At 36.3% G+C, this 13,060-nt stretch overlaps 1 protein-coding gene across 1 annotated transcript in view; it reads left to right on the top strand.

The window, feature by feature from the left end:
• The window catches only part of trpc5a (transient receptor potential cation channel, subfamily C, member 5a), an 83,374-nt gene extending 75,831 nt beyond the window's left edge, over positions 1-7,543 (top strand). The window contains exons 10-11 of the mRNA XM_069193453.1: positions 4,086-4,175; positions 6,143-7,543. Coding sequence (XP_069049554.1) covers positions 4,086-4,175; positions 6,143-6,868 — 816 coding nt within the window. The 3' untranslated portion in view covers positions 6,869-7,543. The remainder of the gene's footprint in view (positions 1-4,085; positions 4,176-6,142) is intronic.
• Positions 7,544-13,060: the final 5,517 nt, after the last annotated feature.

Below are 13,060 nucleotides of genomic sequence, written 5' to 3'. Positions count from 1 at the left end.
CAAGATCTACGAGACAGCAGTATAAACTGTGCTAACTATAATTTGAACACGTAAAATAAAACATGTTTCGAATCAAGGATATAGGGTATTCTATGTGGAATTTCTCAGTCTTTTCGTATACTATTCCGTATAATCCTAAAATTGCTCTAACTACATCTTGAATTATACAATTTTGAGTTCATTTTTCAGTAATGCTTTAGTTTATGTTGAAAAAATGACACTTAATAAATGGATAAAATAAACCAAAGATTTATTTTGTGGGATTGTGGCTATGGTCAGGTTTAGAGGTCTGTTATTAATATTCAATTAATTTACAGTGAAGATTTGTATTATTATTATGTATTTATGTCACTCTAATAAAACATTAACAGAATCAGTTCCTAAAACATTATAAATGGCATCTGCAAATGCTTATATAGCATTTATATAGCAAGAAAAACAGTATGCAAGAAAGGTGAATGTAGTGTAAAGCTTGATTTGAACACCCACACAAAACATGCAGTTGTTTTATGTTTTCATATGCACTACTGCAGTCTTGCTTTATTAGATTTGTTCCATCCCTTCACTGATCCATTTTCTAACAGGGTCACAGGGAAGCAAGAGGTCACCAGTCAATAGGCACCAGGCAGGATACATCCTGATGAGATTCCACTGCATCACAGGGCTGACAGTCACAAACACACATACACACTCACACATTGGGCCAAAAGTTTTCCCAGAAGCCATTTAACTTACAGTACCTTTGTATTGTTGGAGAAAACCAAATGATCCAGTGAAAACCCATGCACAAACTAAGGGAGAACTTACAATCTCCACGCAGAGAGCACCTTAGATCCAGAATTGAAGAGAGGGATCCAGAACTGCATGGCACAATGCTAACCAATGTGCCACCTTGCCACTCCATTAGATTAATTGTTCATCTAAAATAAATACTGTATGTACTGTAAATGTCATTACTGTTGCCTCAGTTTCCTAATCATGTGAAAACGGGTCAAAGGCTCTTCAGAACACAAACTAAAAGATACAAACCAACAAAGAGATAGGCATGCACAAGCATGTTACACACATATATATAATTCATGCATGTGTGTACAGTATTTGAGCCTTAAATCCTACAAAGCACTGCCTTTAAAAGAGAAAATATTGTATTTAGTAACATTCTTCACCCACAGTGAAGTATGTAGGTGAAAGCCATTCTTATGTCTGTCACCAGCAATCTCTCACAGAGACTGACAAATTGACGAGCATTTTCTGACCTCATTCAAGTGGGGACGGTCAGTCCATGACATGGACATAGTTGCATTACTGAAAAATAAGAGAGGCACGAGACATATGTCTCATCCTGCTCATTTGGTTCCTCCTAATTTATTGATCTATAGTTTTTTTTTAACCAAGCCTTACTATTGTCTTTCATATCAGAAGGCCTTTCACTCCTTTCATGCCAGACTTGAAGCTACAGTGCATGGACTTATTACAATTTTAAATAAGCCTAGATTACAATTATCTGTTATATTTTGTGTATTAAAGGGATAATTAGAAAAGCCGCATCAAAATTCACCCTTGTTGTACACAATAATGATAACACAGCATGCTTTAAAATGAAAATATGGAAAATTAATTTTAGAAATACAATGAAAAGTATGGAAATTACAAGCACCTCTTGTGACCAAGTGCACTTTCGAAATCCTAGATTTATTTGTGAGGCAAATCCCTGTGAAAATGTATCACAATATCAGTTAAAAACATAGGGACTAAACTGGGACTGTTAGAATTTGAAACTGTGTTCACCAGGGATGTCCAATCCTATTTTTGGACGGCCAGTTTGTCTGCAGGGTTTCAATCAGTTCAGTTTACTGTCATATGCACAAGTGTAATGAAATGCTTATTTGCATGTATGCTCCAATTCAAGGACATTAAGGAAACACCAAAAACAAACACAGAACAGTGGCAGCAACAACAACAGAATTATATAACACATCTTAGAGTACTGTTTTTAATGCAATAAAAGTGCTTGTTTTTGTATCCTCAGGTCCAAACGTTTCTTTTTTTCTGTCAAGCAATGGTTTGGGCTGACAGTCTTTTGAAGATTTTGAAATCTTCTTTCTTCAGATTTCTGAAGTTGTAATTCTTTTAGCCTGTTTTAAGATAACACACCTATCCTGGGATTGTGGAGGAGGGTTTCTTCACTTCTTATTTTGAGTTCATGTCTTTTCAATGGTGTGGTGACCAATAATTAAGAATGAGGTCTTAGTGTATAATGCAATAGTTGTATTATGCTCTTTAAATGAAGCAGAATACATTCTATAGTGTTAACACTGCCAAAACCTGAGGATGCATATTTTTCTCAACCAGTGCAAGGTTTCACAATTTTCTCCTGTTTGTTACCTTTACTGTATATAGCCAGATAACCAGCAAACCATAAAAAAACATATTGACTACATTATGAAATAAAAATACCTGCGATGAACTGGTGACCTAAGCAGGGTTTTTTCTGCCTTGTACCCATTGCTTGATAGGATAGGCTCCAGCTCTCCCATGACCCTGAAGCAGTTAAAAAATGGATGGATGGCTAAAACTATCCATAATTTCATAATTGATACAATATACATCATAATTGAAAAAATAAAAACTCAACTCAACAAAAAGTATTAGTGTCATTTTAATTAAAATGAATTTGACCTAGACTGATCATCCTAAATTCTTTGTGTTTCACATGATTTGCCATTCACAACTGACATATTAAAGATATATATTTCATCAGGTCTGTCTCACAATTTTATACTTTCAAACTTGTTCTAAAGAATTCACCTGTAATACTGTAAAATACATTAGTCCCAAACACAGAACAAGAATATTTTGACTGGAAAGTCCAGTGCAGAGGTTTTGCTTGTTTACGGTCTCTGGTACTTTCCATAATATGATTTACTAGGAGTTGTCAAAAGATACACGAGGCTAATTTTTAACATATGCTCATTTGTTTATCAATTTAATTTTTAGCAGGGTTTGCACCGCCTTGCTTTGAATATTTTATGAGCTCAATGAAGTCTACATAGCTGGAGGGACTGTTTTCCCAAAACTCCGAAATGGCTATAATTCCATTCCCCCAAGGCTAAAAAACTGGAAGGCTTCACCAGCAGAAAGCATTCATGTCTGGCACAGAGAGAAATACATAATAAATTAGCTTTATCAAAAGATACAGCTGCTCTCTTTTCGGAATAAACGCGATAAGGGAATAATCTTGAAGCACTTTCAGAACGCTGTACGGATCTGACAAGTTGCGAAGCACTGATTGGGATAAGAGCTAGTTCTACTAGCTTCTTGGTACTTCTGTGCATTTCTGGTGGAGCTGAAATGGGACAATATCCATACCGGTAATATAATACAAACATGAATGCATTTCTGAATATTTAAATATTTAATAATGGAACTTAATTCTTTTAAAAAACAAGAGGTGTTTATTTCAATAATCATTTCTCTATGCCCATGGTTAATCAGTGATACAGAGCTGTTATCACCTATGTTAAGCTCAAGAGCAGTTGAAAAAGAGAGGAAAATGAATTATGTTGCTGACATTAGCAAATCAAGAGTTGGAAAATTATCCAATTGAGCATGTAGTGAATAAAAAAATGTTTTCATTTCAGATACAAAACATGGTAAATGGGAATGGTAAACTATTCCACCTGTCATTAAAGACATACAGTATTGTTAACTACTGGCACCTGATAAGGTGTACCTCATACACTAAATATAATGATACTGAAACTTTCAAAGCCCAGCCCCAAACCTTTAACTAACTCTACACACATGAATAAATGCGCCTGGGCATCCATAATTAATATCACTCATATCAGCACACTAACAACATTTCCTATTATTAAAGGGAACTGTGACATCATCTATGCAAGGTTCTGATGTATAGTATCTTGTTTCTTTTTTCAACAGGTTCCGGTTCTGATTTAAAAATAAAGGGGTTTAAACATTTGCTGCAGATGGTCTCATCAGTGCTTTTTTGGAGAAAAAGTGTTCTTGTTTTACTGTGCCCTGTTACAATGTCCCTTTAATGACAACATTTGTCTGAATTTCAGGAAGTCATAAGAAACCTAGTGAAAAGATATGTGGCGGCTATGATTCGGAGTGCAAAAACAGACGAAGGCCTAACAGAGGAGAACTTCAAGGTTGGTTCATTATGTACATCTCTGTTCCAGTGAAACCAGTGACCGCTCGGCCATTGAGTTAGTGGGCTCAGCTGTTCTGGAGGGGCCCCTAATTTCTATGCCTACAGAAGACATAACCGAAAGTACCTCTGTTGTTTCAGGCTTATACAGTCACTGGCAAATATATTACAGGTCACACATTTTGTGGAAGACCTGAGGAACATGAGAAAGATTTTGGGTAGGTCACCTACAGTACTGCAACCAGCAGTTTAGCCAGATTTCAAACCTGCTGAAAACAGTTTGAAACCAATGAAAATGCAGTTCAATCCCGCACACTGTTGCTTTAATGTTAACCTTAGCCAATGGCAATTCTGGTAGCAGAATGGGATGAGATTGCCTGTGTCAAGTGTTCACTCTACTCACAGATACTCAATATGGTAGTTGTTAGAGGTTCCTAATATTGTGGCCCACCTGTGTAATGATATTAAGTTCCTTTGATAGGAAAAAGGCACAAACTCTGTGCTCAAATATTTTGCCTTTAAAGATAACAAGTAATAGATAAGTAAACTACATAGAGAACTGATGATCAGGTGGCTGTAGGGTGAAGAATTCTAAGTGCATTCCTTGGTGAAGTTTAACTTTCTAATTACGCATTTTACACTGTGATTGAAATGAAGGAATTTTTGGGGAGAGAGGGGTCATACAAATTACAGTCAGCTTAAAACGTTGTTTTGTGCTTGCTGTATTGGTATTCAATAATCTTATGTAGAATTATAGCTAGTGTTATGCTACTGCCTTATTAAAATGTAACATATCCCTTAATTAGCCTGCACGAAACATGTTTGTAGAATGTATACAGATGGATGAACACTTGCCTAGGCTGACTTTAGCTATTCTGGAACACTGTTCCCCATGGGGCTATTATCTTACTTTCTACTCAAGTGACCCTTTAATTGTTTTGAATGCACACTGTACCTTAAATATGTTCTTCAGGCAAGGCATTTCTAGTTTCTCTTGCAATAAAAAAAGAATATCAGTTTGTAAACGTAGATCTGGGAAGCATTTGTATTGTATTATATTGCATGAATTCCTGGAGGTTTTCATTAAAAATGAAACTTTTTTTTCTCTCCACCTACAAACAAACCCTGATGATTTCTCTTCTTTCTTAACATCTATTTTTACAAAGATTTTGATGCATTGCTAACTACTGTTACAGGTATATAACCCCCTCAGCATTTGGCCAAGTTCGATTTGATGTTAGTGCTCAATCTAAAATACTTAGTGCATTTATTGTTTTCCCAAATGATCTTGTACATGAAGTTTAGTTAAATACTGCGGAGAAGGCATTAAGCTGTTTTTGTTATAATAAGGTTATGGAAAATAAGAGATGTTCTTTCTTTCCCAAAGCTTCATTCCACAACAGAGGTTGATAAAACTGCAATGAAAGATGCCAGTGGAAAATGCTATTTAGTACAATACCTTACCATTTTCCTATGACAGAGTAAAAGCAAAAATAAAAGATTGTACTCAACAAAATAAATCTTTCTATACAGTACCAACAGTAGGAAGTCCGAGTACTGGTTGGCTAATGTGTCTGCATGCACTTTAAGAGCTGAGAGTTTATTAAATTGGTCCCACTAAGCCCAGAATGGGCTGATTTAGGTTTTTAAGAGTTGAATTGGAATGTAAATCTGCTAAATTATACTAATTTTATGGTCTCCATCCATGTTCCTGGAGAGCCGTAGTCCCTTATTGCTTTGTTTCCCATCCATGACTCAATAAATAAATAAGTCTTGACCAAATGATCCAACAACAGCTTTAGGTAAATAACTGAGAATGTTGCTACAGTAGAATAGAAAAGTAAAAGACAGTGCAGCTTTCCAGGGCCTGGTCTTGAAACCCCTGTACTATATTTTAAGAGGTCTACTCACCATCAGAAAGTCCATGATTTCAAGCCACTGCTGTTTTATTTGTCCACGCTCTTCCAGGAGCTGAAGCAGGACATCTCCAGTTTCCGCTATGAGGTCTTGGACCTCCTAGGTAATAGGAAACCCCCGAGGAGGACCTACTCGTCCAGCAGTGAGGCCACACTGAAGGACGAGGCAAATGAGGACGAGGACGGAGGCCGGGACAAGAGCTCCAAGAGCGTCTCCTTCAGCCTGGCCGAGAAGAAGAAAGACGCCTTCAGTGTCTCGGCCCTCTTCAAGTCCATGTCAGGGGCGGACGTGGCCGAGGACAAACCAAAGAGCAACGGCCTGAGGCGGTCCTTCATCAAGAACGGCAACCGGCTGCAGCGCCTCTCCAGTTCCAAGAAAGACTCGTTCAAAAGGCTGGGCCTGCTGTTCTCAAAGATGAATGGGCACCTCTCAGAGCCGAACTCGGAGCCCATGTACACCATCTCCGATGGACTCCTCCAGCCCCAGTATATGTGGCAGGACTTCAAGCACTCTCTCGCCAACGACCGGGAGGTGACCCGCAGTGAAATCCACCTCAACGAGGTGGGCCTCACCCAGCCGGCCCAGGTCAATGGTAAAGACAGTCTCGTGCCTCCTGTAGGCAGCAAGTCCCTTCACTGTGCTTCCAACATAACAGCTTCCAACTCCAGACTCATAGACTCCACAGAGGATGTGTTCGACAGCTGGGAAGGGGGCTGCGATGGGCTGATCAGAAAGTGGAGACAGGGGCAGGAGGACATCGTTTCCACTCAGCTATAAAGAAAAAAAGAAAAGATATATATTTCTAATATTTGGTCAAAATCTCTGCTTGCACTGTAATCCAAGCTAGGGGCCAGCCTAGAACATTTATTTAAACAGGGCGCCCACGACTGCAAGTTATTAGTGTAGAAAAATAAATTTTAAAAACAGGAGCTTAGTTTATTGCAATAGTAGTACTTATTAACAATTTAGCTACCCATGTACAGTCTTTTTCTTCTTTTACCTACTGCTGAATTTTTAACAAAACTAGGCACAGCTCAGGTAAACTCCGATAGGGTTTACTGCTGAAAAAGTCTCTTCCCCTGACTACGAAGGTACTGTACAACAGCATTTTGTTTTAAGTCTGTGTTCCCAACAAGAAATTAAAAAAATCATGGTGTTAAAATTCCTTTGAAATTATTTTTTGAGTTGCTGCTAACAATGCGTTTTACTGGTGAAAAGCTATTTCTCATCGGGGCATGCCATGTAACAGTTATCTGTGCCAGACCATTTCTGCCCTGTTTTGACTATTTTAATACTAAATGAACAATAGAGGGAACCTCTGCTGATAAGACAGATGAGGTATTGTATTTTTAGAGGTTTATATAAAATGCATATAAAAACTATTGGTGCAGAATCATTTTTAACTCACATGCTATATAAAGCATTTCTTGCTAATAAAACCTTCTGAAAGAACTCTTGGATGTCAGCACACATTATTTTATTACTCTCAGTAAATCCAATTTTGAAATAAATTGGAAAGAGATGAATAAATAAACTTTGTTTTATTCATTTAATTTAAGGTGAGGAAGGGTCAACTTTTTTACAGGACCACTAAAATGCCCGATGGACCAGGTGGCTTGTCTCATTTTGTGACTTTCATTATTAATATTCTTTAATTATTTTGTTAAAGTACAAAATCAAATGAAAAGTACGATATCATGTGTTCTGTTTTAATAAAAAAAAACATTTGCTTTATTCCTATTAAGAAGAGGACAAACAGACTCCTCTTTTCACCACTCTCTGAAATATCTTCATTTCTGAGCTTCAAATACAAACGTATTTGCTAGAAACTGGAGGATGTCTTCAAAATCTAAACGGGACAAAACTGATGTGCAGATACATACTATATTGCACAAAGGAGATCACAAAAACTCAATTCACATCTTCCCCGCATTGCTTAAAACCACCACCAATAATCCAGCTATTTGCAGTCCAATGTCTTAAGGTGCAATCAACATCCCAAGATAAATTGGCTTTTTTTTAAACAAATATATTATATTATTCTCAATAATACATTTCTTTTTATGTAGGCTTTGTTGAAAATGTCCATGTTGCCCATTTCAAGCTATTACTATCCATCCATTTTCTGACTGATTTATCCAATTAACTTCCCAGTATGCCTTCGGACTGTGGGAGGAAATCGGAGCACCTGGCGGAAACCCTTTAAGATTATTTTCCATTTTATATGAATGCACAGGAGGGATTAAAGATTCTTTTTGCTCTGTTTAAAGGAAAGTTCCTTTTTCTAACCAGATTTTAGAAGGAAATTTAAATTAGTTCTCAAATTCATTACATAATACTGTATGTACAATATTTTCAAAGTTGACAGAATGCTTGTTAAATCTGCTGATGAGTCTATATTTTTAAAAATAAATTTTGGATGGTAAACTATGTGAAAACCATCTGGAAAGACTCCTCTTTCTGCTGGCTGACGATCTAGATTGTTGCTCAGAAACCAAAAAACTGAAATTCAGATTCTATAATAAAAGGGAATGCATCAAGCAAGTTGTAAGACACTGACACTTGTCGTCTAAAATGAAAATATAAACTTAATTTTGTAGCCCTTTATCAAAAGATACAGAAAAAGTGATGTACTTTATACAATACAGTCAAAGCAAGAAGTCTATTTCAAATTCCAGCAAAATTCATGTAGGCTGGTTTTGCTTTCAAAATTCAATTTTGAATTAAATTATCTTCTGGATATATTTCAAGTGTTAAAACTTTAAAAATATATTCTGCAATATGAAGACATCAAAGAATGCCCTGTGGATTAAAAATCATGCCTGTGTCCCACAATAAAAGGTTCTAAGATTATTATTTCATGCAATGCGTATTTCTCTGAAATTTTAAACAAAAACCTCTTTTGTTTTGTAATATGCTTTAGGACAGCTGGTGCCTGTGGTATACCTGTAGGTCTGTATTGGTAGTCTGAAGTCCCTATAGGTGGATGGGGCTTTTTTCATGTAGTTTGCAGATGTTAAATGTTACTTAGATGTCAATTTATCAAGTAAGATGGATGCTGTGCCGGTGCATTGGTTTTCAATCTCAGCTTGTATATTTTGATATCTCATGCCTCACATAGACTCCCAGGCTAAACAGGGTGTATTTTGCGCTGTGAATGCTAGTGGCAAGCTAATAACCATCTAATTTATGGATGCAGGCCTGCTGTTCACTCTGGACAAACTGGATTGTACGTTTCCAGAAGTGCAAAGACATGGATTGAATTTGTCTTCAGCACCTTGCATTAGCCTTCAAGAGATCTTCAAACTTCCCTTGGAAGGTCCCCATCTTGAGACATGATAATGACTTTCATGATGGATTTTGTTGTTGCTGAATTGGCTCTGTGCCTTTGGGCCTTCAGCTGCTGTTTTGATAATATTAGTTATTACAAGGTTTTCCTTGTTGGATTTCTGATTAGCAGAGGTAAACTCAGATCATGCTGATATCTTTGGAAAATTGATGGTGCATCTTTCTCTAACCAATAAAAAGTCCAAAATTTTAATTACATTCTATAGAATGAATTAGATGTTAATTCAATGGCGAGTATTATAGGCATAGGTTGTTTTCTCCCAGTCATATGATAAAAAGGATTTTGTTGATTTGGGGAGCCAATTCTAAACAGCTGAACTTACTTAATCAAACCAGAAAGCTTTTCACAAGTCCTGACTCAACAAATTTTCTTTGCAACAAATAAAGCCTTCAGGCTAGAACTTCTGACTGGAAATAATATTTACTTGTCTTGGGAATAACCAAATGCTATTTTAAGTTTATTCAGGTAACAATGCCATTGTGGACAGAGCGTGCTGCAAATAATACTTGTACAGTATAAAGTATAAACATGAAGTAAAAAGCAGATCAAGAAAATGACAGTCAAAACTGTCTCTATATATCTATGATAAATATATTATGATACATATTATGTATTATGCCTTGCCAAAGTGTTTAGAAGGTTTTCATAAAAAAAACTGAGAAAAAAAACTGTCTCCAGAAATATCACAGAAAAAAGAATGCGCAAGTTGGATTGAACATAAAATATAAAGATTTGGAATGAGAATTAATCAAATCAGATTTTTTTTTTTTTTGGGGGGGGGGGGTTAATTTATCTCAATAGTGCTTACATTACACTAACACCACTTACCAGCTTTCCTTGCAACCTTCACCTCATTTGAGTGAACAATTTACCTACATACAGTACATCAAAACATTATTCCGAAAAGACTAAGCAAGGGGAAATGGTTTGGATTCCTAGGAAAGATAGAGAATGTTTGATGACCTGGCTAAACATACACTGCATTGCCTTAAGTGGTAATGTTGCCTAAATTGCCTGAATGTAAAAGACTGAAAGAAAGTGGTTATGTTAAGATAACATTGCAATATCACTTTACCTGAACTTCAATTCTGCCTTAAAACACAATCTGGTCATCAAACATTCTCTCTTTTCTTGAAATCCTAACCCTAGCTAAGGGTTTGGGTAAGGTAGGGTTAGGGTTCAGATTTTCTTCAATAGGATTAATGCAATGCAAGTTCAATAGGATTAAAGTTAATGCAAGTTTCAACTCATTTTAGAGGAAAAGATACATACGAGCATCAAAACATTTGTCCTAAAAGATTAAGCAACCTTGTCACACCACTGGCAATGTATCTACAATGGTAAAATTGTATTACTTGACAAGGATTTTGTTATTGCAAATTTCATATTGAATGGTGTTCTCAATGGGCATGGTTTCAGGGTTCAAATGGTTAAATCTTGGGAATTACCAATAAATTGTGGCTGTATCTGTTAATGCGGACATGCATTCAAAGTCAAATGCAAGACTCTGGAAAGTATAACCACTTTCTTTCAGTGTATTGTATTTGGGCAATTGAGGCAATATTACCACTTAAGGCAATGCAGTGTATGGAGCCATACAAACAAGAAAAAAAATGTTAAGATAACGTTGCAATATCGCTTTTCCTGAACTTCAATCCTGCCTTAAAACACAACCAGGTTATCAAACATTCTCCATCTTTTCTAGAAATCCTAACCCTAACCCTAGCTAAGGGTTTGTTGTGAGTTAGGGTTAGGGTTCAAATTATTAATGCAACCTTCAGTGTATGTAGCCATACAGTATATCCAAGAAAATATGTGAGGATAACATTGAAATATCACTTTTCCTGAATTTAATTTTTGTCCTTAAACACAACCATGCCATCTAACATTTTGTTTTCTAGGAAACCTAACCCTAGCTAAGGGTTTGGGTACATTAGGGTTATTGTTCAGATTTTGTTTTAAAGGATTAGATTAGTGCAAACTTCACCTGATTCGAGAGTAAATTCTTACGAGCATCAAAATATTAGTCCTAAAAGAGTAAGCAACCTTACCTCACCAAAAAATGTATCAACAATTTTAAAATTGTATTTTCAACAGGTTAAGAGTTGGGAAGTCCAATTGCAGCTGTATCTGTTAATGCGGAAGTGCATTCAATGCCAAATTCAAGAGTTTGAAAAGTATAACCACTTTCAAAATTTTCTTTTGAGAACAATTTAGACAACATTCCCATTTAGAGCAGTGTAAAGAGCCACATAGAAAATCTTTGAAATATTATATTAAGTGTTAAAATGTAAGATACACGGACACATTTGTAGAAGCATATTAAGCTTTAAAGTACACCTTGGAAGATTGAAGTTATTTTTGCAACTTTTCTATCAAAAGAGAAATCTAAATTGTATGGAGCGTCAAAAGAAATATGACCAGGTTTTTAGAAACATACAGTAGATTTTGACTAAACATATTTATCATGAAAATAAATCATGCATATTCAATCATGACCAAACAGATACATTCCAGTAACATTAGAATTGGATCACCTCATCACTACCAGCTGACTGGGCAGAGGCAAGACCATTTAAACTGAACATCTAACCTAACAAAAATAAAATAACTACATGGAATGGAACCAATAAGGCTCACTTTATCCTTTCTAAACGAACAATTAACATTGTGCTGATGGAAATCTGCTTTTGTGGTGTAGACATTCAGAACAAAATACTGTACTCTGTACAACGGACTAACCAGTGATGGTGAGCATCTTGACAGCGGTATTAAAATTACTGCAGAATACCACTTCAACTGATTGACGGTACAACTTGTATTGATAGAATGTGCGTTAAGTGATTTATTGGCAATTCAACTGCATAGGTCAACACTTATCTATGCAGATATACTCAAATCCTGCTATCTCAATTCCCGACATGATAGCATTCTAACTGGACAACACACGTCCCCACTCTGCTTACCCAAAAGCTTTTTTGAGCAATATCAATCTTGCCCTTCAGCTCAAAACAAATGCAAGCAGGATTATGAAGATATTTTCACACTCAATTTATCAAATGCCTTGCAAGAGAATCCATTCAAATACAGATTTAATAAGTTCTATGGTACTTCCTCAATTAAAATGGAAAAATAAATTCTAGCTTTCGACCTCTGGTCAGCTAGAGGATGGGTTAGTTCAGGATACCTCAGAGAAATACCCCTTGCTGCTGCAAATTGATGCCACTAAACCAGGAGGATATCGTTTTCTCTATGTTTCTAAATGAGCATCTCAGTATGGTAATGGGAGACCTTGTACTGTATGAGGTGCCAACCTTCCAATAAGATATTAAGCCAAAATCCTCGCTACTTGGCCTTTAAAGAAATCATGATGTAGCTCATGAGAATAATAGCATTAACCCTAGGTTATATTCCAGTCTCATCGGTCTTAATTTAGGGATGCAATTTCATATTTCTCCACCTTAACTGCTGCTTAGCAGTGCTGTTTCATGGCAGTACACAGATGGTTTCTACTTTTCAGTGGTGTCTAAAGGTAGACAACTTCTGCATTTGTAGTATTTTAGGATAAACAGCACAACATCAATGCAAGCAAAGACATTTAGACAAAAAAAAATCAGTAC

The sequence above is a fragment of the Lepisosteus oculatus genome, chromosome 8 (assembly GCF_040954835.1).
Source record: "Lepisosteus oculatus isolate fLepOcu1 chromosome 8, fLepOcu1.hap2, whole genome shotgun sequence".
Taxonomy (NCBI): Eukaryota; Metazoa; Chordata; class Actinopteri; order Semionotiformes; family Lepisosteidae; genus Lepisosteus; species Lepisosteus oculatus.
The sequence above is the reverse complement of the archived record's forward strand: the minus strand, read 5'-3'. Positions and strand labels throughout refer to the sequence as shown.